Source organism: Paroedura picta, chromosome 8 (assembly GCF_049243985.1).
Source record: "Paroedura picta isolate Pp20150507F chromosome 8, Ppicta_v3.0, whole genome shotgun sequence".
Taxonomy (NCBI): domain Eukaryota; kingdom Metazoa; phylum Chordata; class Lepidosauria; order Squamata; family Gekkonidae; genus Paroedura; species Paroedura picta.
In genome coordinates this window covers 14,388,178-14,415,391 of record NC_135376.1, presented here as the reverse complement: position 1 = coordinate 14,415,391, position 27,214 = coordinate 14,388,178, and the positions used below count along the sequence as shown (strand labels likewise).

General features: G+C 43.5%; 1 protein-coding gene across 9 annotated transcripts in view; it reads right to left on the bottom strand.

Annotated features, from left to right (window-relative positions):
• Positions 1-7,609: 7,609 nt before the first annotated feature.
• The window catches only part of PHC3 (polyhomeotic homolog 3), a 53,329-nt gene continuing 33,724 nt past the window's right edge, over positions 7,610-27,214 (bottom strand). For 5 of the 9 annotated variants that reach the window (XM_077348427.1, XM_077348430.1, XM_077348433.1 and 2 more), the window contains 8 exons: positions 25,479-26,338; positions 22,798-22,948; positions 18,385-18,638; positions 14,660-14,819; positions 11,590-11,704; positions 9,163-9,313; positions 8,833-9,064; positions 7,610-8,137 (listed from right to left, as the gene is read on the bottom strand). In XM_077348427.1, the coding sequence (XP_077204542.1) occupies positions 7,983-8,137; positions 8,833-9,064; positions 9,163-9,313; positions 11,590-11,704; positions 14,660-14,819; positions 18,385-18,638; positions 22,798-22,948; positions 25,479-26,338 (2,078 nt within the window). In that variant the 3' untranslated portion in view covers positions 7,610-7,982. Of the gene's footprint in view, positions 8,138-8,832; positions 9,065-9,146; positions 9,314-11,589; positions 11,705-14,659; positions 14,820-18,384; positions 18,639-22,797; positions 22,949-25,478; positions 26,339-27,214 lie in introns of all 9 variants that reach the window. The other 4 variants (XM_077348428.1, XM_077348429.1, XR_013233422.1 and 1 more) reach the window with 4 other exon arrangements.

Below are 27,214 nucleotides of genomic sequence, written 5' to 3'. Positions count from 1 at the left end.
TCATATTTACCAGAGCAAGGACCAAACCTCAAGACCAAGAGTGCCTCTGCCCATGTGCCCCCTCCCCCTTTCCCAAGGACTTATCAAGCTGGTGACCCTTGGTCCCAAGTCACTAACCCATGGAGAAGTGAGGCTGGGAAATGCAAGAACTTTTCCAGGGACACATTTCTGTCTAGGAAATTCTGCTGGGCCAAGCCACAACCATGGTAGCCTTTGCTCTTTGGTAACACCCAGGGTCGATTTATTTTTAATATATGATGTTTTTGTTTTCAGATATTATTTTTACTAATTACTTTATTAATTTAATTGCCAGGAAAATTTGCACTGGGTGGTAAAGGAAGGTGAAACATCAGTTCGAAATAAGCAACAGCTGTTGTCTCTTTCCAGACGTGACAGAGATTAAATAATCAAACCAGACAAATGGAAGTAGCTTTTATTTCTGAAGCGCTGAATTCACAATTGTGGATGCAAAGTTGTAATAGAAACTGAGTGGGTGATACTGCAGGTCAAATATTTAATCCCACCAGGAAGCCAACGTTACTGAGCAAGGAGGCTTGACAAGAGGTGGGGAAAATGAAGTGTGCCAATAACAAAAGGTGCAATTACAAGCAAACTGAAGCAGCAAATAGTATAAGGTGCTTTGATTCGTCGTTTGTATAATCAGGGTACCCATGGACAGACAGGCTAATAATAATAACATCACTCCTGCTACAGACCATAATAACAAATATGAGAATCTAAAATTCGTTCACATGCCGTGTTAATATGAAAGTGCATTTTCTTTTTTAAAAAAGGATATGTATAGATACAAAAGTTACCTAAATCACTGTGTGGGTTTTTCTTTCCCCTCCAAATGTAAAAATGGTTTAGCTTCTGGGGAGAAGAGCCCCCCCCCCTTTCCAGTTTTGCTGGATATTAAGTGCCAAATTGATGCTACGTATGTTAAAACTACTTGTTCAGGAAAATCCAAGTACCATTCCATGATACAAACACAGAAACATACAATAGATATCTTTACAGATTAATCTTACATTATATGTAAATATACTCAAAAGTCCAGTTGCCACGCAACGTCCTCGCACAGAGTCACTCATTCCGAACATAACCCCTGGTCTCTTTTATTGGGTTTCATACATATATATATATATATATATATATATATATATATATATATATATATATATATATATATATATATATATATATATATATATATATATATATATATATATATATATATAAAAACTAAAACGAAGTGTTTTTAGAAAGACAAAAACAAAGGGATAGGGATGCAGTCCTCAAGGGAAAAGCTGAACTCAGAGGCAAATTAAAATCATAGTAAATACTGTCAGTTAAAACAGTTTCAAATAGTGCAATAGAAGAGGCAATCAAGTTAGGCTTGCATTCTTAGTCACCACGGATGAATCTGTTTTGCTAGGACTACCTATGATGGAAACACTGTGCTACTGTCCATAGCGGAAAGGCTACGGAAAAGATAAAATGCTCACTTTACAAAACCACAGAGAATGTTTTTTTTTTCTTGGAGAAATGCAAAGTTTGAGACCACAGGGACAGTCTTGCCCTTGATCGGTTGGGGAAGGCAGTTTCTTGTTAAGCTATTCAAGCTAGACATCCATCAAAAGGATTTGCTACTAAAATACTGACCGAAATCAGTGGATTTATGGAAGGCCATCTCAGAAAGGTACTGCAGCTTCTGACATTTTAAAAGACCGAGACCTCTCAAAAGCATGTCAAAGGAGGGAAATATTTCTGAATACCTCACATAAAGTTTCCATCTGGTTTTGATTCCAAGCGGCGCCTTCTAAATGATTAGATTTAGTCTCTAGCTCTCCAAGTGGCAACCTCATGTGTCAACTTTTCAGAATCCTTGGAATGACAGAAGTTGGTTGTGGGAGTGGAGTAGGCCTACTTATTGGTACAGTTCACAGACAACTAACACAGCTGCCTTCCCAGCGACAGCATCTTTGCAAGTAATCAGTGAGCTACCATTTTAATTATTACAAAAAAAGCTGAATTCCAGATCTAAACTACAGGGGAGAATTCTCTCCTCCTATGAGGCTCTGATCAGCTGTGAGGCAAACAGCAATTGGAGCACAGCTAAGATACTTTTCTGTTGCTCTAACCAACCTTGTGGAGTTTCATCTTTTGTTGTTCTCCATTTTCATTAGACTCATGAGAGTGTAATTTTTGCTAATTATTTTAAGGTCAGTAATACAGGGTTCTCATTAACAACTATTGATAATGTTACAGAAAGTACACTTCAGAGAAGGACAACATTGAAGGATTACAAAGAGGAAATTCCATGCAGGTGATCTGGGGGTTGCATTTCAAGATCAAACCCTTATGAGGTTTACCAAACAATTGGAGTGCTAATGATGAAATATGGTATGAACATTTGCGAATACTTACTGAGTGTTTAATATTGCATGAAAGCTCATTTGTAAAAGGTTATTTCTACAATTCTGTTAAAGGAAAGAAAAAATGTAAAGCAATTCCCACCCACAACCACATGCAGAAATTAACAGAACTCTGATCATTATGCAACCCACAACTGTCTGCCATCCCGTACAAGACTTAAGTTCTTCCAAAGAAAGGCATTAAAAAGTCAGGGGGTCAGACTTGGTGCATGCTGCCTCTGCAGCTACATGGGGAAGAGAGGGCACTGATGCTTACAGTCCACATAGCAGACTTGGGGGGGGGGGGCAGCCAAGTGAGGTTCAGATCAAATGATCAATTGTCCAGGTTAAATATGCACGGATCTTGCATGACACTCACCCCCCCCCCCTCAGTTTCCTCAAGTCTACTTCCAGTCAACCAGCAGTGCGGGAATCCGGTATCTAGATGCAACTCGGCAAAGACTCTGATCCAGATTCTCAGCTACAACATCTAACAAATGTAATTGCTTGACCACATCATTATCCTAATATCTAGAATCATAGAGTTGGAAGGGGCCATACAGGCCATCTAGTCCAACCCCCTGCTCAACGCAGGATCAGCCCTAAGCATTCTAAAGCATCCACCACCTCCTTAGGCAGCCTATTCCACTGCTGAACTACTCTGACTGTGAACATTTTTTTCCTGATATCTAGCCTATATCATTGTACTTGTATCGTTGTGCGTGTCCTTTCCTCTGCAGCCAATGGGAATAGCATCCTGCCCTCCTCCAAATGATAACCTTTCAAATACTTAAAGAGGGCTATCATGTCCCCTCTCAACCTCCTTTTCTCCAGGCTGAACATTCCCAAGTCCCTCAACCTATCTTCATACGGCTTGGTCCCTTGGCCCCAGGTCATCTTCGTCGCTCTCCTCTGTACCCTTTCAATTTTATCTATGTCCTTCTTGAAGTGAGGCCTCCAGAACTGCACACAGTACTCCAAGTGCCGTCTGACCAGTGCCGTATACAATGGGACTATGACATCTTGTGATTTTGATGTGATGCCCCTGTTGATACAGCCCAAAATGGCATTCAGCCATATAATGAAGACAGCGAGTGAGGAATGTTTCAGTTCTTTGCTTACGGCATCCTTATCGCTTAAGACAGAGGTGAGGATTTTTTTTTAGGAAAGAAGCTTGTTAGAATCTTTTAATCTAGGGTTATTACGATGTGCGTGGTGAATGCCAGTGGGTTACAGAGCTGGATGTCACGTTACCACAAGGCAACCTCACGCCACCACATCCTCAGCTGGATTACACTGAAACTATGGGCATACGAAAGTATCGGGGATCTGATTTTTTCTTTAGGTTTTGTACCCTGGTATTCAAGTCTACTGGAATATAAGATACAAAGTTGAGAACGGGTCCCAGAACAAGGCACCACAAGAGAAGTTAACAAGCCAAATAATGTGCTTATCTTGGTTAGCTGTGCTCGCCCAAGTACCAACGTCCACCTTTAACCTAGCTTGTGCATTTATTATCTGTGCATCTCCCAATGCCTACGAGCAGCTCCCAGAATGTCTGCAGGGAAGGTACTGTACTTATCTGCAGGGCAGGGAAGAAGACCAAAAATGGCCAAGTGCTACTGCTTGCTCTAAGGCAGAATGTTCCGTGCGATGAAATGCAGTTACTTAGTGCCCTGGCTTCCCCCTTACACAATTTAACCATTGTACTGAATAAAAGAGTGATTTCTATCTTTATGGTGTGAGGCAATACTCAGAGGAACAGATGAAAGGCAAGCTAATTCTGGCGGCCCTCAAATGTCTTGGACATCCTACTGTTCTGAAATTCTCTCCCGAGCGAGTTCAGATTTCATATATTTTATATTTTAATTCAACTTCTATCCCGACACTCCCATGATCGCCTATATTTCCAGTACAGTGCGCCCATGCATAGGGGTTAGATAAATACTAAAAGAGGCCATGAAGCCAAGAGGAGATGGGGGGGACTGCTTTCTGTGTCCCTTTCAGGTGAAGCATCTTCCTCCCTTCACACACAGCTTGGCTCGACCACCTTTGTGATCTGACCCCAATGGGTGGCAGCCTGGAGTTGCAATAGATGGAGCACGAGAGAAGAGCCTTGCAGCAGCCTAGAGCTACGCTGGCCTGGGAGTACACCAGCTACCATTGCTAAAGGCTGGGCCATCAGGGGAAGACAGCTGTTCAATTGACAGGCACTACACAACACTTAGGCTGCTATAACAGGCAGCTCTTTTCAGAACAGACTCGTTTGTGCTTCTTTTCTTATTCGCTATCTTTAGGGTTGCCTATACAAGCATATTGGGAACACTTAAGCTGTGGCGACAGACAGTTCCATTTGTGCTTCCTATTTGTTATCTTAAGGGCTGCAGGACCCTGATATACAAAATAAGAAAAATACTATATCCTTTATCAGGAAATCACTGTCAGCTTTTACACTGTGTAGGCGGCAAACTGGGAGCATTTGGTGAAATGTACAGAAATGTTTACCACCCTAATTTAATTATGGATTTGTGCCCTATTTATAATTCCAGGAGATGGCAAAGCTGCTCCAGTTCCAAGAATAGGCATTTTAAGTCCTTTGGAAAACAGACTTACCCTAAGGCAGCGGTCCCCAACCTTTTGAAGGTTGAGGACCGCCTCCGGGGGTGGGGAAGAGCTGGCGGCCCAGGCGCCGCGCATGCACGTTAGCGTCCCCTGGTGGTGAAAACGAGCATGCGCGGAGCTGCAGCGCATTCGTGTTTTCACCACCAGGGGGCGCTAACACACATGCACGTTTGTGTTCGCCGGTGGCCACGCCTGCCTCTTCCCCTGCCCCTAGCAGCAAGAAGCTAGCCAGGCCACAAGCAAAGCGGGCGCTTCTCTCGCGGCCTGGTGGGCTGCTCGCTGCGGGGGGGGGGAGGGGAGAGGCAGGCATGGTCGCCGGCAGCCCATTACCGAGGGCTTCGCGGCCCGCTACCGGGCCGTGGACCGGGGTTTGATGACCCCCGCCCTAAGGTATAAGGTGGTAACATGGAACTGTTTTAATTTTAAATGGCTTACAGCCGAATTCCAACTATGCTTATTAAGAAGTAAATTACACGTTCCATGAGATTTGCTCCCAAGGCAGTGTGCATAGGACTTCAGCCTTTGAAGAGAGAACAGGACTAAACTGGCTTAAACCTTTTCCATTCACATGTGATGCCAACTGACCTGAATGATTTAAGTTCCGTGGATTGACCTAAAATGTACCGAATTCCAAATCCCTCCAGTTGTGCTTTGGCTAAAGCTACCTCCAGCTGCTCAAAAACACATTCTAGGCCAAGAGGCCATTCACACGATTGGGTAGCAGCTTTGGCCATATTACATTCCACAGCATAGACCCAAGTTCCTGCAATATGCAGACTCTGAACACAGCAAAAGCAAGGAACTGGAGAATGATATAATACCTTATAATACTTTTTTTAAAAAGTTACATGCATGCTTCATCTTTAAATGTTTGATGGCTTTCCTTAAACCAGTAAGGCAGGGGTAGTCAACCCGTGGTCCTCCAGATGTTCATGGACTACAATTCCGATGAACCCCTGCCAGCATTTGCTGGCAGGGGCTCATGGGAATTGTAGTCCATGACCATCTGGGGGTCCACAGGTTGACTACCCTTGCTGTAAGGAACTGGATTACTTTGAGCTTCTGACAACCTGTCAACAATCCATTAACAGTCACTTATTATAGGCAGAAACACCTTCAGAAAGTGTTCCAAAAATTTTAGACCAGCATGCAAGTCTAAGTGCTTTTCCTAATTCTAAACTACCCTTAATCAAACAACTAAGGTACCAGTGGACAAAAAATAGGTCTTTGTTTTTAAAATGGTAAATCAACATTTTTTTTGTTCTCTGGTCTCCACTCAAAACAAAAAGATAGAAGGGTGATTGTTGTGTTTTTCATTTATACAGTAAGCATTTACCGATCTTCTAATAAATCATGGACAAAAACAAAACTTTGATCCATATATATTATTAATAGTATAGTATGATTCACACTCAAGTTACATAGTGATCATAATCTATGGGCATTTCTTCTGTACAAGTTCCACTGCAATTAAGTGCAATTTCATAGTCTTGCTCATGACAGTGGAGTTTCTCGGTTCCTGATGGACTGGGGCTAATGTCCTTTTACTAGGTTAATATAGTGGAGTCCAGAATGCATGATGCAATCTGTGATACTGGTGTTCTAGACCAGGGGTGGGCAAACTGTGGCCCTCCAGATGTCCATGGACTACAATTCCCACGAGCCCCTGCCAGCATGCTACACAAATCGTCAATACTTCGGTGGTGTTTGCTTTGGGAGTCTTTGCTATAAGACAAGAAACGTACTCATCTTAAACACGGCCGGGAGGAAGAAGGTCAGAGCTCAAATCACTGCAGTTTCAAAAAGTGCTCATTCAAAATATGGCAGGAAACCCAATGGCCCCAGCAGCATCCGGGAGAATATCTGCAGCGGGTGGGTAAGGAAGGGAGATAAGAGAACTACAGAAGGAGAAGAAATGTCTTCAGATTCAATTTGCCCCTTAGAAATCAGAACTGGACAACTGTGCACAGACAACAATGGGCTGGTGAGCAGACAGGTGGGCAGTTGGTCTGTGTCACATAGCAGCAAGAAAAAACAGAAGGCTAACAATGCAAGACCCTCTTCAGTGCATAGCAAGCAAGCAAAGAACATCACTCGTGAGCTTTCTGGCCTCTCTGGGAGGCTATTATGCCACTCTAGCACTCAGCAGCTTCAGCAATATGTGCACTGACTTCTTGTATGATCTTATTTATCAAGGAAGTCTTCTTTCCCCCATCCCAAAAGCATTAATACAAGGGAGTGCTGCTGACATGAGAAAGTATGGCGTTCAGGTGACCAAAGCTTTTGCTCCTAGAAGGCTTGCTGCATTTGCAAAACACCTTGCCTGTTTTACAGAGAGCTTCCTTGCTCGAAGAAAATACTGGCTGGTGAACTGTATGAGAAAAAGAGGCAGTCAGTTACACGAGCCCTTCAAACTGTACGCTCAAGATTAATTAAAACTCAAAGAGCACAATTAAATGCATAGCATTTTACCATAATCAATGCTTCCACAGACTCTGTGGACTCTTCTGTTAATCTGTATTCTTAAAAAGCTTTCTACAAAGGAAAAAAAAAACTGTATAGAAACACAATTTAAAACTGTAATCAAGGTTGTATTTCTTAAAAAAAGCTTAAATCTTGTCTTGAATGGTAAATAATTGCTTTTTTGGAATAAGCATCAGCCACAACATGCTACAAACTCTTCACAGAGCTTTTAACTGACTCTGCCTCACCCTGCATTGGACTGCACCAGTCTGCCAACACAGCTTATGCTTCCTGATAAACTGGATAATTACTGGAAGGTTTGTTAAGATTATATCAAATATGCTCCTCCAATAGTCCTTAGATGGGAACAGATGCTTAAGCAAAACACGGCAGTAACAATCACACCAATGGCTAAGATGCTGACTTGGTACTTTATGAGTCTGTCATCTGGTGGACGCCGCTGTTTAAGCCTCTTCTCCACTAGGATTCCTTCAAGGAGTTGATCCGGGCACAGATTTTCAGGGCAGGCCCCAGCTTAACGTTCATTGCACTCATGAGGTGATCCTCTTTGAGTAACAGAAGAGCCTGCCCATCGATTTCCTGGGCTCGGAACTCATCAGCAATATCCTGACAACCTGCAAGGGAAGGGACAAACATTAAAAGCTGGCAGCGTCCGTCATGCGGTGAAGACTCGCTTAGGCCTCACCTAAAGACCTTCCAGAGCCTCTTGTGGCGCAGAGTGGTAAGGCAGCAGACATGCAGTCTGAATGCTCTGCCCATGAGGTTGGGAGTTCAATCCCAGCAGCCGGCTCAAGGTTGACTCAGCCTTCCATCCTTCCAAGGTCGGTAAAATGAGTACCCAGCTTGCTGGGGGGTAAACAGTAATGACTGGGGAAGGCACTGGCAAACCACCCCGTATTGAGTCTGCCATGAAAACGCTAGAGGGCGTCACCCCAAGGGTCAGACATGACCCGGTGCTTGCACAGGGGATACCTTTACCTTTAAAAGACCTTCCAGGTAAGAAAAGAAAACCAAGTTTCTCTGAGTCATAGCTGTATTTTGAATAGCTAACGTTGTGTAGTACCGTATTTGCTGGCGTATAAGACGACTGGGCCTATAAGACGACCCCTCAACATTTCCACTCAAAATATAGAGTTTGTTACATTACATTACAGTACTATGGGCCACTATGTCTATCCCAATTGAAGTGCACCCGGTGTATAGGACGACTCCCCACTTGGAGGCATGATTTTCAGGGGGAAAAACTAGTCTTATACGCCAGCAAATACTGTAATTAGAGGAAATGCCTGCAAAAGAACTCGTTTCGTACCAGGCAAAGAACGTATGAAGGCCCAAACATCTTCAACTGTCCACAGGGATGGGTCGGATTGCACTGCTGGTAACAGATCCATGTTGTCTGTCTTCTTCCTAATTCTCAGCTCTCTAAGTTCACGCTCCCTTTCCCTCTCACTTTGCCTGCGCAGGCGAGTGGTCATGGCAACTGGCACACTGTCCTCCTGAGAAGCCAAGTCTTCTTCTGCAGATGGATAAGTAATTGGAAGCTGGAAAATGCAGTACAGATAAACCAGAGTATAACCATTTTCCTTTATAACTCTTAGAAAGAGAGTTCACTGTGGAGCTTACTTAACATTCCGCAGACCTGCCTATGGAAGTGCTCTCTGGAACCTCCGTCAGAGCCACTGGGCCGATGCCCGCGTCGTCCGAGGCCTTGGCTATCCGAGTTCCGACTCCAACGACTGCTCTTGTCTGATGCGTATAATCCAAATTTCTTACTGCAGCTGACATTGTACCTACGGAACACAAACAAACAAACAACCAAAAAAAGTAGGCTGTATTACTTTCAGTAGCTTATAGAAAATCTCAAGCCCAGTGGGAATGCATGAATACGTGATTAATGAAATACATATTTCCAAACTGTTTTGGAGTAAATTAATACATCTATGCATAATTTGAAAGACCGCCATTCTGTTCAAAATATGCTGGTTTAGTGGCTGTCATGGCTTTAACTGATTGATCAGTTGATTTATACATTCATGCTTATTTTCATATCGTGACGCTTCAGCAAAGATATTTTTTGTGGCTCCTGCATGATGACAGTATTGTTTTATACCTCACGTTTTTAAAAGCACTACCAATGACTAGACCAGATCCAACGACCTGGTTAAAATTGATTCCCGTGAGAACTAGTTTTTGCAAGATTCTAACGGGAACTGGGTTTCGTTTGGGGTTTATATATCCAGATTTGCTTCAAGGAAGGATGCCACTTCTGCCACACTGTGGCAGAAGGAGGCAGTGATGGGCCAATGTGGGAGAAAGGGGTCAGCTAAACCCTCGAGGGAAATTCACTGGTGGGACGGGCATCTGTATTAACAACACAGCCTAAAGAGTAAACCCAGTCACTGGAATAGAGAAAAGCCCAAGGCTGGCAAGGAGTCTTGGATGGGAAGAAGAACCCTGCCCTCTGGAAGGATCAGGGGAGGCACTCACAGGAAAGGCCTATCTCAGCCTGTGGGTAGGGCTAGTAGACAGAGGAGGCATTCCATGGGGCAAGAGCAGGGACTAGAGAAATGAAGCCAAGCAGGCTGCTACATTTGGGCTGAAAGATTCTCACTGTAAGCTGAGTGGGCCAGTCATTCAAAGACTGCTAGTGCTACACCTGGTGGCCCGTGCGGTTAGTGCAGTTGACAACAAAGGTGAGAGCATCCACCCACTGGCCTCTGACAACGTTCACTGCTCAAAAACACAAACAGTCCACTCTGCAGGTGTAGCAACCTTCTTGGATAACCACTGGCTTATACTCTATTTTTACTTTCTGCTGACAGAAGTATGCTTCTATCTCCAGGAAAGAATGAGTTTCCCCCTCTGTGTCAACCCCTCCCCCCTACACACACATACATGGCCCACACCGTCTTCTCTGTAAAGGCCTCATGACCCCCCAAAGAACTGTATTCTGATGGGCTCAGGAGGCTGCAACAGAAGGAGGGAGGCAGGGAAGTCCTATTCCATGAACTTCATGGAACCCAAAGGAGCCCTTACTGTATAGATTTTTTATCTGTTGCTCAATACCAGAGTGTGTTTGTGTTTTCAAGATTAAATGCTATCCCTTCCCATTTAATTAAAGGTTAAAGGCAAAGACCCCCATACTCTGGCAGACTCCATGACTGTGCTGCAGAACAGACAGAACCTTTGGAGCACTGCTTACTGCAATGTGCCACCTCTCCCAGTAGTCGGGATCTATGGTAATGAGCGGGGGTGTGTGTATTTATTTATTTATTTATTTTATTATTACAACTGTATACCGCCCTCCCCTAAGGCTCAGGGTGGTTCACACAGAACATAACAGAACAATACATTAAACTGACTGATTATTATAATATATAAAGATAACAATAGCAATAAACAATAAACCGAGAATAACATTCTAACAGTGAACAATCTAGCTAATCCGAGCCAAAAATACCTTCCTGCTTTGGGGTATTATGGCAGCTGAATGTTTGTTGTTGTTGTTGTCATTTTTGAGCTAAGCAAAATGGCTGAACCCAAAAATATTCAGGATTTTTCGGGACTGCCGGATAGCCACAGCTGAGGTGCATTTAAAGGGCACTTTAAATGCCTTCTGTTTACTGGCACCACTGCTGCAGCTTGCAAATGGAATGTACACTTTAAAGGGACCACTTTATTTGAATTACTTAGTTTTGTGATATCTAGTGTGACACTGCTGAAGAAGGCCTGTAGGCTAAATGAGCCGCATCCAGTAAAGATGCTGACAGTCATTGGATATAATGTAATGCATTTCCAACATTTCAAGTGCTCAGTCATGCATATTAAAGATTAGAAGGAGCCTTTGGCCATAATAATCAGCAAAATAGTATTCAGCTCAGGCATCAGATTTTTGGGATTCTATTAAAGAACTGTATGCTGTCAGTTACTCAGTTGACTGTACGTTAATCACAGCAGTAAAGCTCCATTTGAGCTGCCTGAGGCAGTAAAATGTCTGGGGCTGTCTCGGGTACAGGCCCGTTCAAAGATACGACACTTAGCAATAGATTAAAGAACGACAGAATACCTTTTAGCACAGGACATGGTGCAGAAGCGCTTTGACCGCAGAAACTTATTTGCGTACCCCATTTTCCCACAAAACTCGCACTTAAGGAGATCACTTTCCATCTCATCTAGTCCTTCTAAAGAAAACAGCAATTAATTGCGTCAGTCTCATTTTTCGATAAGATCAGATTTAAGAACCTCACTTCTCCAAAGGGGGAGGGGTACTGAGTGATGCTGTTCTGATTTGCACATTCAGATTTGCAGATGCCCAGAATTTTTAAGAAACCAAAATGCTATACTAAGTTATTCAAATTATGTGACCCAAAAGCTGGATTTACATTGTGTAGTACAAGCTTATAGTCACCTTAAGTAGACGTAGTTTACCAAACATACAGAACTGCCAGGCTCAGCCAGACAACTGAAATGATGACTAAGGTCAGAGACAAGCTTCCTTTCCTTCACAAGATCATCTAATTGGAGATAGTTGGGTATGTATGACTGCTTACCATCAGCATACAAAGTGTGTGCTCTACCAGAAATATGGGGTGGAATTTTCCAGTGGTATATTTTCTAGAAAAGCCTTACATATCTTATAACTTTTTCAGAAAAATAAGGCGTGAGCTTTTGAGTGAAAGCATTCTTTGTCAGCACTCGAAAGCTCACACCTTGAATAAATCTTTGTTGATCTTAAAGGACTCTGGATTTTATTGTGTTTTTATTGTGCTACTTCAGACTGATTTTATTGTGCTACTTCAGACCAACACGGCTAATTTGAATCTATCAAAAAAATAAGAACCATGAATTGATGCAGTTGCCAATAAAATGAATCTTCTCAAGCCAATTTTTCTATTTGACCACCAATGGGCCAAGTTGCAGATCATGAGACCTCTATGGGACTTTAGTACGGAGTGGAATTGGGCAAGACTGACCAAGAAAGCTGGCTGGATCCAACCTAATATTAGAAAGCTTGGCAATTTCAAAGTTGCAACTAATGTTTTTTCAGGGGATCGTTTACAGGAAACTAGTATTATTGTTTATATACCTCTTCTCACATGGTGCAAGGGATATACTCTGGTTTCTCTTCAGATAGCATAAATAATTACCAATTAGATACGGAACTAACAAGTCATGCAAGTTATGCTAGGGCAAGTAACATAGAAATGACATTGTGGAAGAGGGCTAAATTCTGTTGAAACAGTTGAATGGGCAACTACATTCATGGCCCATCAAGCACATTCCTTGAATGTGCTAAAATTAGCATGCTAGTATTTTTTTTTACTTGAATGTATACAGTAGAAGGGAAGGGCATAAAGGGACTATTTCAGTTAAAAACTCTACATATAGCTTTGGATTTGTTAGAATATAAAATTTAAACCACACTTGGTTAATTTTTCCCTCTAATCAAATATTTCTGTTCAAGAATACACTGCTTTTGAGATTTAAGACATTCACACGGGATTCTATTAATATTTTAGGTACTAAATATAAGTTAAAATAAATATATATTAAACTGGATCTTTCTCCATTGAGGACATTGGAAATTTTTCTAGAAATTGTTCATGTTTTTCCAGAAACCCCACATAACTGGCTCTGCCATTCTCCTGATGAGGATCATCCTCTTCCCTCAAACTCTTTGAAACACACACACACTAACACACAAAAAAAACATTGCTGTAGAGGAAGGACAGTGTTTATCCTCCAGTGTATGTTGTATAAAATTTTGTTAATTTCCCTGTTCTACGATGCAAAAATTACTTCCATATGGCAAAAAAGCAGCATACAAGTATGCATTTTGCCATGAGTTAAATGAACAAACATAGTTTTGCTTATTCTGTGTTCCTCCTGTGACCTTCTATAAAGGGGAAACTGTCAACTGCTGATATTTAAATTAAATTTGTTTCAGAGGAAATGCTGGCTGATGCCTCTCAATAGGAGCTCTGTAACACTTCTAGCCAGCTGTCAGTCAAAACAGTAAATAAGAATGCAAATGCTTAGATGCCACGGAAAAAACAGGCACGCTATTGTTGGAGGCCCACTGAAGAACAAAACTTATTAAAACAGAAACAGCTACAAGTCATAGGGGAGGGGATGTGACATTTTAGCACACACTGGGGCTACCACAGGAAGTCGCTGTTGGCAATTGCAACTATATTATTGAGACAGACCTAAATTTAAGACTGACATATGCAAACAAAGCAAGTGCAATTCTTCACAATATCTTGCACAAAACAGGAAGAAATGCTTAACACAAATGGCACTGGAGTCTCTCCTGAAATTTCAAGTTTTTGGAACTATACCACCCTCATATATCAGACAGACTGAATGAGCCTTCTACTCAATGAAGCACCAGTGGTGACCACCAGTTGATCCTGGAGGCATAAGAAATTGTTATGTTTTCCTTCTGCACTGAATACTCAGACTTGCAGAAGAGTTTCAGAGATCTGTAAGTCTGCAACCCCTTTATACACCTAATCTTTGAACAAACAAACAAAAGACAATTTCATCGTTCTAATGTCTTTTACAAAATAAGAGTACAGAAGAGAGGGCTGCACCTGTAAAGCAGAACAAGAAAAACCGGTGCAGTGGGAGAAATATTGTATTCGTGTTTACAACCCCTATTTTACTTATGCTTCGTCAGAGGGATCTGCAGAAATGCATGGTCAGAAAGCTGCCTTGGTATCTTTTTACAGCTGTAGCATCTACACATAAAAAGATTCGCTGTGAAAATGTTTGAGAAATTCCAACTGGAGCTTAAATCCTCAGGAAATAGCTTCTCTCTTAGTCCCAAAATGGGGGCAGTTACAGATTTTGGAACATTGGACACACATACTGAATCTGATCCAAGTTCCATCAAGGTCAGTACTGTCTACTGAACTCAGACTGTCAGTGGCTCTCCAATTTCTCAGGAACAGGACTTTCACAACACCTACTACTTGACACTTTTTATCTGAAGATGCTGAGGACTGAGCCTGGGACCTTCTGCATCCCAAGCAGAGGCTCTTCTTCTGAGCCCCTCCCTCATCCTCAGAACACCTGAGGGAGGGAAAAAGAAGATAACTACAGGAGTATAGGTTAGAACAACATACACAAACCTTCAGTAATCATGTCCTCCACTTCAGTATCTGAAGAATTATTGGCATGCTTTGCGTTGTTCTGCAGTTCCGGCTCAACGCACATAACATTCATCACCTGGCCCTCCACCAGCAGTCGTTTTTTTGCAGGCTGCTCAATGAGAAGAGATGAACAACTTACCTGTTACAACAGAAAGGGAAGATCATGACACAAGAAAATGATGGGCACCGTTGAGCTAGAGTAGGCCTGAGGCTGTGCTCCCTATTATTCACTGTTATGAAGTTTATTCAGGACACAGGATAAGTGCATGCCCCAATTATGAAGAAAGGCGTCAATCACAGGCTTTTGGGACCCTGCAACCCAAATCAGACCCAATGGGAAGAAGTACAATGAGATGAGCATGGTGGAATGAGAAGAGGAAGGGGCAAAGGAATCTGTTTTTCATTTGGAAAGCATCTTTGCTTGTTTTGGATTTCCATTTGTGGCCTTTAAATTTTATGGGAAGCTTCCTGCACAAAGTGTAGTCGCTATTGGTCCGGCAGTTGGTAGACCTTGGCCTGGCCTACCCTGTTCAGTCTCCCCTTCTTTGACCTTAAAATCTTATGAGCTTCTTTGCACTGATGATTTAATTCTTACAAGACTTATGCTAGATACTGTTTCTTTACATGCCTCCACCAAATTTTAAAGCTGTACCTGCGGGGCCACCTCCTCCTCTATGCCCCTCAGAGGAGTTTAAGCTCAGAAAAACTGCTCAAGATCCCCAGCTGCAGAAGAGTGAAACTGGCCTCAACCAGAGGCCTGGTGGCATGCTTGTCCGAGTGAGATCAGGGTCCTGCAGGCCCTAAAACAGTTCCACCAGGCCTATGGTTGAGGCCCACAGAACACCAACAACTGGCCTCCCTACATACATCATAGATAACAACACCCGGATGCCATATATATATAATTAATATTTCAGCAATTTATACCCCCTATTTATATATTTATTTATTACATGTATATACCGCCCTCCCCTTGCGGTTCAGGACGGTTTACATCCCTCCCATGGGGAGACATGGTGGTAAACTCCTGGGTTCTAATGTCAACTGTTTTAAATAATAATTTAAATGTTTTAACCAAACTGTATTTGATATGTTGTAAGCTGCCCTGAGCCCCCCAGAAAAGGGCAGCACAGAAATGTGAAAAATAAATAATTTTTACAGGTATATTTAAAAAAACATGATCACATAAGGCAGGGGTAGTCAAACTATGGCCCTCCAGAAGTCCATGGACTACAAATGCTGGCAGGGGCTCATGGGAATTGTAGTCCATGGACATCTGGAGGGCCGCAGTTTGACTACCCCTGACATAAGGCGTCAAATCCCTATTGAACAAGATGAAAGTCTGCCTCTCTTTCAAGCTCAGAAGACGGCCTGCCCATTAGTTGCGTCTGACAGCCAACGTTAACAGTACTGTGCTCCGAGCGACAGGCCTGCTCAGTTGGTCCCAGCATATTCAGGAAGAAATTCAAGCCTCTTTTGAGAGGAGTGTGGCTGCAAATCAAGGAATAGCACATCAGATTCCATTTGCCCAATGAGACTCCAAAATTGTGTTTCTTGAACAACTCACCCTCTACCCAAGACCATGCCTCATGACAAGCCACTTTTGAAACGGAGGGTGTCTCCAAAAGCTGCTTGTGATACAGCATGAGAGTCTGCAGTTCAAAGGCCACAGTCAAAGATCCCACTAGGCATGCACAAGTCCTTGAGTGTCGTTTGGATCCCAGCCATCAATCTATTCCCATGGTACCATATCCCTTCTCTCCTTTCTGGGGCAGAATGAATGCATGTTCTTCTCATCAAAGCCAATGGAATGCCTAAAGATAAGATGCCAAAGGAAACCATTTTTAGTACTCTAAGGTAGCTTATCTAAACTTGATTGGAAAGCTGCTGCACAAATATTAACAGGGCACAAAATTAACATTACTATATTGCTTTTAAAATGTCTGATTTCATTATTCCCAACGTGGTATAGTGGCTGAGAGCAGCAGCCTAATCTGGAGCACCTGGTTTGATTCCCCACTCCTCCTTCTCCACATGCAGCCAGCTGGATAAACTTGGGCCAATCACAGCTTCTCTCAGAGCTCTCTCAGCCCCACCTACCTCACAGGGAATCTGCTGTGGGGCAAGGAAGGGTAAGCGATTATAAGCTGCTTTGAGACTCCTTCAGGTAGTAAAAAGGAGGGTACAAAAAACAGCGCTGCTGCTGCTTCCAATAACTTGCCCTTTTCAACCATGCAGAATCAAACTTGTCTGGCCTACAAGGCTGTTTTGTGATTGCCAAAGAGATAAGGTAAACCAATTGGCCCTATCTCATGCATGTTTGCTGTCAAAACATCAAAAAGAGGAAGATTAAAACAGCCCATAATCTCCAAAACATGTAGCAACCTAAACCATTCACTGCATACTTCAAATGCCTGATTAGTGGTACCTTTCCATACACCAATAACCCATAACTGGGCAATTTCCTTCCCTGGAGATCTGCCCAAGTTATATCTGAATCTATCTCAGGAATGTAGCCAGTGTGTGTTTGTCTAGACGGTCTTCTGGTAAGTGGCCTAACCTTTAAGTATATGAAGCTGCCTTACATTGAGTTGATTGATTGAATCCAGTATTGTATACCCAGTGGCTCTCAAGAATCTCAGGCAAAAGGTCTTTTATTAATCTGCTTACTGACCAAGCACTAAACTTTGTGCACAAGAAGTTTCCTTATATTAAATCACACCATTGGTCCATCATCAAGGTTCATTAGATATACTTGCATTGGCAGGGGCTCCCGAGGGCCTCAGGTAGAGGTCTTTCGCATCATCTACTAACCAGAGATGCTGGGGATTGAACCTGGGACCTTCTGTATCCCAAGCAGATGATCTTATCGCTAAGCCATAGTCCCTCCTTTTCTGCACGCCTGGTTCTTCCACTGTTTTAGAATTGTGGTCCCATGTTTTCTGGATTGGAAGAGAACACTTGCTGGGGACTGAAACTCAGCAGATGCTCTCATCAGTGAGAAGCAGTCCCTCCTGTATTAATGGTTCCTCCACTGTTTTGGAACTGGGATCCCAGGTTTCCGGGGTGGGGAGAGAGAACCCTTCTAAACAAAAAGAAGCAGTACTACTTATCTTCAGAGAGTCTGTTTCCCTTCAGTTGTCTGATGGACAGCAGTTAGAATCATAGAAGCATAGAGTTGGAAGGGACCTCATGGGTCATCTAGTCCAACCCCCTGCACTATGCAGGACACTCACAACCCTATCACTCATCCACTGTAACCTGCCACCCCTTTGCCTTCATAGAATCAGCCTCTCCATCAGATGGCTATCTAGCCTCTGTTTAAAAATTTCCAAAGTTGGAGATCCCATCACCTACTGAGGAAGCCTGTTCCACTGAGAAACCACTCTAGCTGTCAGGAACTTTTCCCGGATGTTTAGACGGGATTTCTTTTGAATTAATTTCATCCCATTCATTCTGGTCTGTCCCTCTGGGGCAAGAGAGAACAATTCTGCTCCATCCTCCATATGGCACCCTTTTAAATATTTGAAGATGGTTATCAGATCCCCTCTCTAGTCGCAAGCTCGGTTTGTTGTCAAGTTATTCAGAGGAAAAAGCTTCAGTTAAGCAATAACCCCGAACAACCACAACATATTGCCTTTTGGATACCAAAAAGAAAAAAAAAGGTCACAGACACATTGCTGAATGTTTTGCTTCGCACTTACAGGAAACGGTTCTAACCCTTCTTGGATCACAAAGCCCTCAATAACATGGGTCAGGATTTGTGGCTTAACGATAGCTTGTGGAGGCTTGTTTTCTATGCTAGGGTTCCTACTAGCCATTGATGCGCTGTTACTCCTTGTGGCGACTGCTGGAAGCAAAAGAGGTGGTGGTGGAATACAGGCATGTGAAGGGTCTGATGGTGATTTAATTACAGAAGCGCTGACTGATGAGGCCACTGAAGAATGTCCCTCTTGTTCTGGAAGAAAAGTAATATTTTTAAATATATATATATATATATTTATATTATATATGTTATTATATATATAAAAGACTCAAGTGCCATTGTCTTCATAGTTACAGAAATCATTACCTCCTTTTGTGGCCTTGCCACTCTAGAGCACTCTTTCTAATATTTGTTTCACCAACTGTGGGGCAGTCACGCTAACTGGTGCCCTCCTGATGCTCAGCTCAGAGCCCTGCAGCACCACATATGCAGACTAGAAAAAAAACTGCAAGGCACAGCCTTAACCTGCATGATGCACTGCAGAACCGTAATAACGTAACACAGTCCCAATTTGCATAATACAATGCAGAAGCTTAATTCATGCATCTGTTTCACTGGCATGCAATGTACTTATGGCCAAAGGTATTGTATGCGAGTCCCAGTATATACTATCAGTCATTGGATTTCTTGCCTAAAGGAGTTTTTCTAGATTAAGTTCTGCCATAATTCATGGGTGATTCACACTCATTTCTTTGCTACTTATTTCAATAAACAGTAACTTGGATGCTCTATTGCATACAGTCCAACTGAGAAACCTACAGCAAGCCTATTCATTCCTACCCTTCTTTTCCTTGAATCACATTACTGGGTAGGTAAATCCTGCTGATCCATCTAGACCAGGGGTAGTCAAAACTGCGGCCCTCCAGATACTCATGGGCTACAATTCCCATGAGCCCCTGCCCGCAAATGCAGGCAGGGGCTCATGGGAATTGTAGTCCATGAGCATCTGGTGGACCGCAGTTTGACTACCCCTGATCTAGGCCAGCAGGAATAAGGAAAATGCTCTCTTGCCTCCTGTTCCCCGCTAACTTATGCCTGCCTGCTGCTCAGGGAGAACCTAAAAGCAACCACGTGATGCTCTACACTTCCCAACAGCATTGGTATTCTTGTCCTTTGCATGGTTATTCTGGATTTATGGTCACTTGATTTCATTCCTAAAACGGACGTCTGAACCTAGCGGCATCTTTATGTCCAACAAAATTTCATTCTGGTGCCGCTGGCCTAAAACTCTGTTCTACTGCTTCACACCAACACAGTTACCCGGTTGAATTTCTAAAATTACTTTGTGCTTTTCGTAAAGTGAATAAAAAAGGAAAGTGAGATGTTGCTATCAATCAAGCCTTTAATATTGTTGGCCTTTCTCTCCTCCACCCCCCTTTTCCTGCACCAATCTGGATGACAGGCCAGCCTCTGTCTGCCAAGTACCTGAGGCCAAGAAACAGAGTTTCTAGCCATTAGAACCTCAAAGGTCTGAGGACTAGCTGGAGGGCTAGTAGGCCCGTGCCTAATTGCGTCCTGCATATCGGGGAAGGTCTGGGTAATCAGACTACTAATCAGGGCCTCTCAAGCGATTAAACAAGGTACGTTTAACCACAAAGGATTCTGTCGCATCAGCGTTCCTGCCATTGAAGCGCTATGCCTGCATTAGCATTTCTTGCTGAAAGATTCTCGGTTGGGAGTGATCTGATTTGAAATGTTTTGACGTTCCTGTTGAAAGCCCAGCTGATTGAGACCATCGAGGCTCCCGCCTCCTCTTCCCCGCCTCCAATCTTTGTTCGGGAAACAGTTCTGGCACCCAGGACCTCCCACCTTTTCATCTTCAATCCTGTGGCATACCAGCTCCCTAACCTTACCCACCTCCTTCTTGCCAAACTAGGAGGAAGAAATAACATTTAATGTTTAACGCAAACCTCTTGCCTTATAATAAATCTTCCTTCAAAACCAAATTCTTGGGTGTTCCCTCTGGCTTTGGCTGCAGAAGCTTCCCAAATGACCCTCATCACCAGCCTCTGCTTCTCTACTGAGAGGGAGGCTTTGCTCCCAGCACTCTTCTCCTTCAGTTATTTTTGGGACTGAGGGTTGCTTGGCCATTTGGACCCCTGACTTGGGAAGCGGACCTTTGTATGGAACCTCCAGCAATAAGCTTTTGCATTGCTTTCTTGTTTGACCTGTTTGGCTACTTGCTTTCCACTTCAGCTTGACATAAGCACCCTAGGGTCAGATATTATAGTAGCATGCTTGGAATTATTTTGACTGACTGAATTTGCTAATTTCTAGTTGAAGGATCCCCAATCCTTTTAAACCTTGAGCATCTTTGGAACTTTGAAAGGGAGTGGTGAGTGCCGCCCCAAAATGGCTGCCACAGGAAGCAGAGCCCAAAACAAGACATCCTTCCTCGTTTTGCAAAAGAACTGAAGAAGAGGAATTCAAAGAAACAAAGGAAATCCCAAGGGGAGGAAGTTAGAAAGAGGAGGAGGGGGCAGTTAAAAGAAGGAAACCCTGAAGGTGTAAGGCAGACATTCTGGGGTTTCTTGACAGCCCTGGCAGGGTTTCCTGAATCGGTGGGACTACCATATTCTGCACCATCACTCCACTTCTCGGGTTTCTCGAAGTCTGAGGAACGTTTCAGGGGTTTCTCAACAGTAAAATAATTGAGAAACAGATTAACGGAACTAAAAGTATCAATGCCTCCAGATCCTCTAGAGACAGCTGCTAGTATTAAATTGATGCAAGCCCCTTCCATTTGAATGATGGTATCCAATAACAAGTCCTGCTTTACAAAGACCTTGCCTACTTTAAGCTCAAATGGTGCTATGGTGCCCATGGGTTCTGCTTTGGGGAACCCTGCTCTAGTTCATTGTTATTTCCCTTAAAACGTTATTTCACCACTTAGTCAGCAGATCATGTTATAGCCATTTGCGCGTGTGTCCCTGCTCTAACTGGAGTGCTCTTTAAACGGGAAGCAGGACCCAGACTGGTTGCTCTTTGGAGTGAGCAGCAGAGTTAGGGAGGTTTTCTTCCTTATGGCTGTTATCTTGGTGTGAATTCAAGCTGGACTGGAAAGTGGTCCACATTGTCACAGACAAGCTACAACAGGGGTGGCCAAACTGTGGCTCTCCAGATATCCATGAACTACAATTCCCATGAGCCCCTGCTAGCATGCACAGAGTCATATGCATGGACAGTGGGGGGACCAGAACTTACATGGTGATAAGTTTGTCATGGCGCCATTTCACTGTTGAATTTGGAACTCGTTCAATTACATCACAAGACGCATCACCTGTAATATTAGCAATCAACCAAAGAGATCCATGGCCCAGGTTGGGAGTTGAAATGCAATAGAAGGAGTGGGCTTTAAAATGTGATGCAGTGAGAACTGAGTTGCACCCACAACTGTGACAGATTGCCAGTGTAGCTGGCTAGAGATGCCTGAAGTTGGCTTGTAATCTATTAGGATTTAGAAGCTCTAGAGCAGGAGTGGCCAAATGTCCATGAACTGCAATTTTCAAGTCCAAGCCAGCATGTGCTGGCAGGGGCTCATAGGAACTGTAATCCATGGATATCTGGAGAGCCACAGTTTGGCCACCTCTGCAGAGGTCTCTTGAGCTCAGAATAGCTGGAAATTGCAAATAACTTGCCTAGAATCAAGCAGCAAGACAAGGAACTAAAACCTATGGCTAACACAGCACCTGCAGTTTTATATATTTATCTATTACAGCAGGGGTAGTCAAACTGCGGCCCTCCAGATGTCCATGGACTACAATTCCCATGAGCCCCTGCCAGCGTTCTGTGACAGGGGCTCATGGGAATTGTAGTCCATGGACATCTGGAGGGCTGCAGTTTGACTACCCCTGTATTACAGTGTTGTCCCAGCCTTCTACAGATTTCACGGTGGTGTCCATGGTCCTCCTCTCATCCATTTTATTTTCACAATAACCCTGTGATGCTGATTAGGCAAAGAGGTAGAGATTGACCTGTGGATACTGCCTTCTTAAAGCGACCTAACATAGCCATGAGGGCCCCAATCTGGACTGAGCCCACAACATGGTGGACTGATGTGCTCTCGTTCCCCCAGCCATCCCCCTGCAGCTGTCTCAACACTTGATAAGGCACACTGGGGAGCCAAGAGTGCCTCAGCCCACTGTGCTAAAGGATCAGACCCTTGCAGCAGGTTTACATCGCTTTAAAATGGGGGCGGCATCCACAGTCTGACCCGTGGATGCTGTCATGTTTAGTTCGGCCCCTATGCACATAAAAATACATTGAGGATTGCTTGTTACCTCTGAATCAAGCTCTGAGCACCAAAGGCTGCTTTAAGTAACTAACTAAGAGTCTCTGTATTCCTTCTTACCTGAAAAGGGCTCCTCGTAGGCAAGCTCGTCTCTGTTTTGTAAGGTGATGGCTGGTGGCGACAGGGTTGGAGGGGTAGGGGTCCTCGCCATGCGGACGCATTCAGACTCCTCTGGCATCTCTTCCTCACACATATCCTCCACTTGATAAATCTGCATGCAACAAATAAGGATGGTCAGAAGCACATCCTCCAGATATTATTTGGGTTGGGGCTTTGGTAGTTGCCCTCCTTTCCCATTTCTGGAGGGAAAGGCAAGATAACTTTTTATATATATGATCACTCCTGCATTTTTGTTTTCTTCTCCCTGTAGCTGGGGAGGATGTCATTAGAGAACAAGCTAGGAGTAAGCTAGGCTGCCTGAATTCAGATATCATGCAAACCCATAGTTAAAACTAACAGTGGTCAATACATCCCCCCAAAAAATCCATTTCAGACCCTAACTAACCATAGTCAATAGGAGAGGCCTTCATTCCCTCACAAAACCATAGTTTAATTAGTGAGTTTTGTGCAATTTCTGAACAGACTCAGCATGTTGCAGTCTGTGACATCAAAATCTAATTCACAGAACAGGAAAAGAGGGAAAATAATGCAACCACTCATAATATATTTCTTGTAAAGGCTTGGAGGAGGAGCGTGTCTCATGACTTAAGTGCCACTCAGCACTTAACACCCAATCAGGGTGGCTGTCCCACCCAAGTGCTTCCTCTTCCTCCAACCGGCTTGCTTGTCTGTCCAGTGACCAGCCAATCACCTTCTGGTCCCTACCCCTGACCACACCCTCCTTCCACTTCCTTCAGAGGCTGCAGATCCCCACTGCGTGAGAACTGTCCCTGCCGGTGAGTTTGCTGACAGCTGCCTGCAGCCTTTCCAGGTCCTGGGGGGAGGGAGAGGCCATATGCAGAGCTCTTCCACCCCCCCCCCCAATCTAGCACCCGTTGTATTCCTGAATGCAATGTGCTTGGCCCCTAGTGTATACATAAATAACAAATTGGATCCATGCTCTATTCAACAAACAATATTGCTATATAGCATATGGCTTAGTAGTTGAGCATTTTAGAAGCAAACTCAGGAAAACTTTACCAACTGATGGATAAATTGAAGGACTGCAATCTGGATTTTCAGATAGTTAGGTGGATAGAAAATTGGTTAGAGAACCGCACTCAAAGAGTTGTTGTCAATGGTGTTTCATCAGACTGGAGGGAGGTGAGTAGCGGGGTACCTCAGGGCTCGGTGCTTAGCCCAGTACTTTTTAACATATTTATTAATGATCTAGATCAGGGGTAGTCAAACTGCGGCCCTCCAGATGTCCATGGACCACAATTCCCAGAAGCCCCTGCCAGCAAATGCTGGCAGGGGCTTCTGGGAATTGTGGTCCATGGACATCTGGAGGGCCGCAGTTTGACTACCCCTGATCTAGATGGTCAGACCACACCTGGAGTACTGTGTACAGTTCCGGAGGCCTCACTTCAAGAAGGACGTAGATAAAATTGAAAGGGTACAGAGGAGAGGGACGATGATGATCTGGGGCCAAGGGACCAAGACCTATGAAGATAGGTTGAGGGACTTGGGGAATGTTCAGCCTGGAGAAAAGGAGGCTGAGAGGGGACATGATAGCCCTCTTTAAATATTTGAAAGGTTGTAATTTGGAGGAGGGCAGGATGCTGTCATGAGACGGGGCAGGATGCTGTTCCCGTTGGCTGCAGAGGAAAGGGGTTTAAACTACAAGTACAACGATATAGGCTAGATATCAAGAAAAAATTTTTCACAGTCAGAGTAGTTCAGTAGTGGAATAGGCTGCCTAAGGAGGTGGTGAATTCCCCCTCACTGGCAGTCTTCAAGCAAAGGTTGGATACACACTTTTCTTGGATGCTTTAGGATACTTTGGGCTGATCCTGCGTTGAGCAGGGGGTTGGACTAGATGGCCTGTATGGCCCCTTCCAACTCTATGATTCTATGATTCTAACTAAAATTTGGCAGAACACAACTATGTCCAAGCAGCTTGAGAGGGATTAAACACAAATCACAAAAGCAAAAGCTACAAAACTCATATGTGTCTCTGATCAATTAAAGTAAACCTTTTCTGGGACAGTGACAGTTGATCACATTGAACTGTACATGCTTATGTACACAACTCATAACATCCCATGTACATGTGTTATTTACAGAGACAATCTGATAATGTTGTAATATCTTTATAATTGGGCTACTCTCCCAAAAGGCTTCAGAAGGGGCTATACTTGAGGACAGAGGAAGAAACAGAATTAATGGGCTATAATTAATTTACCTGTTCACCGAGTTGAGTACAAAGCATTTATAAAAAACACAGATTATGCTTTCATAATGGGAAAAAAGTAACTTGTAGAAAATATTTATTAATATTAAAAGAAGTGCTAGAATAGAATGCATTTCAGTGTATTTGATGTAACTACGTGAAACTAAACACATTCAAATTTTGAAGCAAGTATATACGTTTCATAGAAAAAAAGGGCCTGCTTACATGTGTATAAATGACATCTTAACAGAAAACAACAACACTCAATCTTCCTTGTACTGACAAACCTTATGAGACTGTGTGTGTGGTAAACAAGCAAAAAAAAAATGTATATCTGACATAACCCCCCAAAAAAGAATTCAAGCTTCCTTCTAGCTTTGAACCAGAAGGAAAGCTAACAAATGCTTACCACTGGGGTCTCAACAGGTACTGCTGGTTGAACTTGAAGGTTAACTGCAACTGTCTGGGGGGGAGGAAGACTCTGAAATGGCAGCTGGACCAAAGCTTCAGCAGCAGGCAGCTCCTCCTCGGAAACCAACGTATTCTGTACCAAAACCTGACCCTGGGACAGAATTTCGGGTTGTAAAGACTGAACTGGTGGGAGAGGGAGTGGTTGACTGTGGTTCGGAGAAGTTGACAGCCGTGGAGAAGTTGCAACTGGGATTGGCGTGGGCTGCAAAACTGGATACTGTTGGTGAGGCATTGGAGATGTTATCTGGTGGCCTGTAGACACCACCGCAGGCTGATCTGCTGGTCCGATGTGTACTACTGGGGAAGAAGGGAGCTGGGGTGGAAGATGCCCTGGCTGCGATACTGGTTCTGTTGAACTGTCACTGGTCTGTGCTGGGTTCGGCTCGGACTGAAGCGCCGATGATGCCAGAGGATGTGATTGCGACTGAATAAGAGCTTGGGGGTGGATAATTATTGTGGGCGACTGGCTGGGTGAAGGAGGTGATGGAGGAGATACCACCACTGATTGCTGTGAGGACTGGGATGGAGCTGGAGAGAGCGGAGGAGGAGGGGGATGGAGCTGAAGAGACGTACAATGCTGTGATGGGATGCTGCTGGGAGGCGGAGGAAGAGCATGGCCCTGGAGTGGTACACAGTGCTGCGATGGACATGGCTCCTGACTGGGAGGAAGCTGGAGTGTGATTGGCTGAACTTGCTGCTGTTGGAAGATCAGCTGATGGTGGGAAATTTTTGAAGGTGGGGAATGAACTGGGGACTGCTGATGCTTTAACAGAGAATGAGGTACTGGAGAATATGAAGCTGCACAGAGAGATGAAAAAAAAGATAAATTAGCATTCATTTCCTTAAGGGCATTACAATCCCACAGACAATATATATGTTTTTAGTTGAAAAGAAAGACCTGAGTCTGGCCAGTATTTGACAAAACCGGACATCATCTTTACAAACAGAAGCCTCTGTTGCAAACAGAACCTCTGTTGCATATGATAGGACTAGTTTTTAATCAAAATACACCTACAATTAAGGAAAAGGAATTGTGTTTGCTTTGACAGGCTGTACATGTTAAAAATAAATACCATGGCTTTCTATCAGGGAAACATACATGCTGCACTATAAAAAGGGAAACTGTGTAACTTGTCTAAATAAAAGATTTCCATATTCCTTTTTTAAACAAAGAATTCTGCTTCTACTAGTTCCAAATCTGATCACTGAAGCTTAATTCCATTCTCCCATCAGGCTTCCAAAACTTCACCAGGCATTATTCAAAGACATTACAGCCTACCTTCAGAGCCATAAGCGTGTGAAGCTCAAGTTTAGAAAAGGAAAAAGTGAAACCTGAGATGGACAATAAATCAAATTCTACATATATCAAATGGCATGCTTGCACGGAATCACAGAACACATCAACCCTGGATATCTCCCTTTTCTAGGTCCGCCTCATATTAATTTAAAATGTCTTTGTGGAACTATTGCATGATACATTTGTAAGCTACTTCATGTGAACCATGCAATTAGACCATAGTTTTCTTGGGTAGATGCGGCAAGCAGGAGGTCAGATAAAAGTAGATTGGCTAGTGGGAAGGAAGGAGAAAAGGAAGCAGGAAAGGTGGAGAGATCTCTGGGGGCTTTCAAGAAAAGGAAAGAGGAAATAGTGGTGGACAGGAAATGGGATGCCCC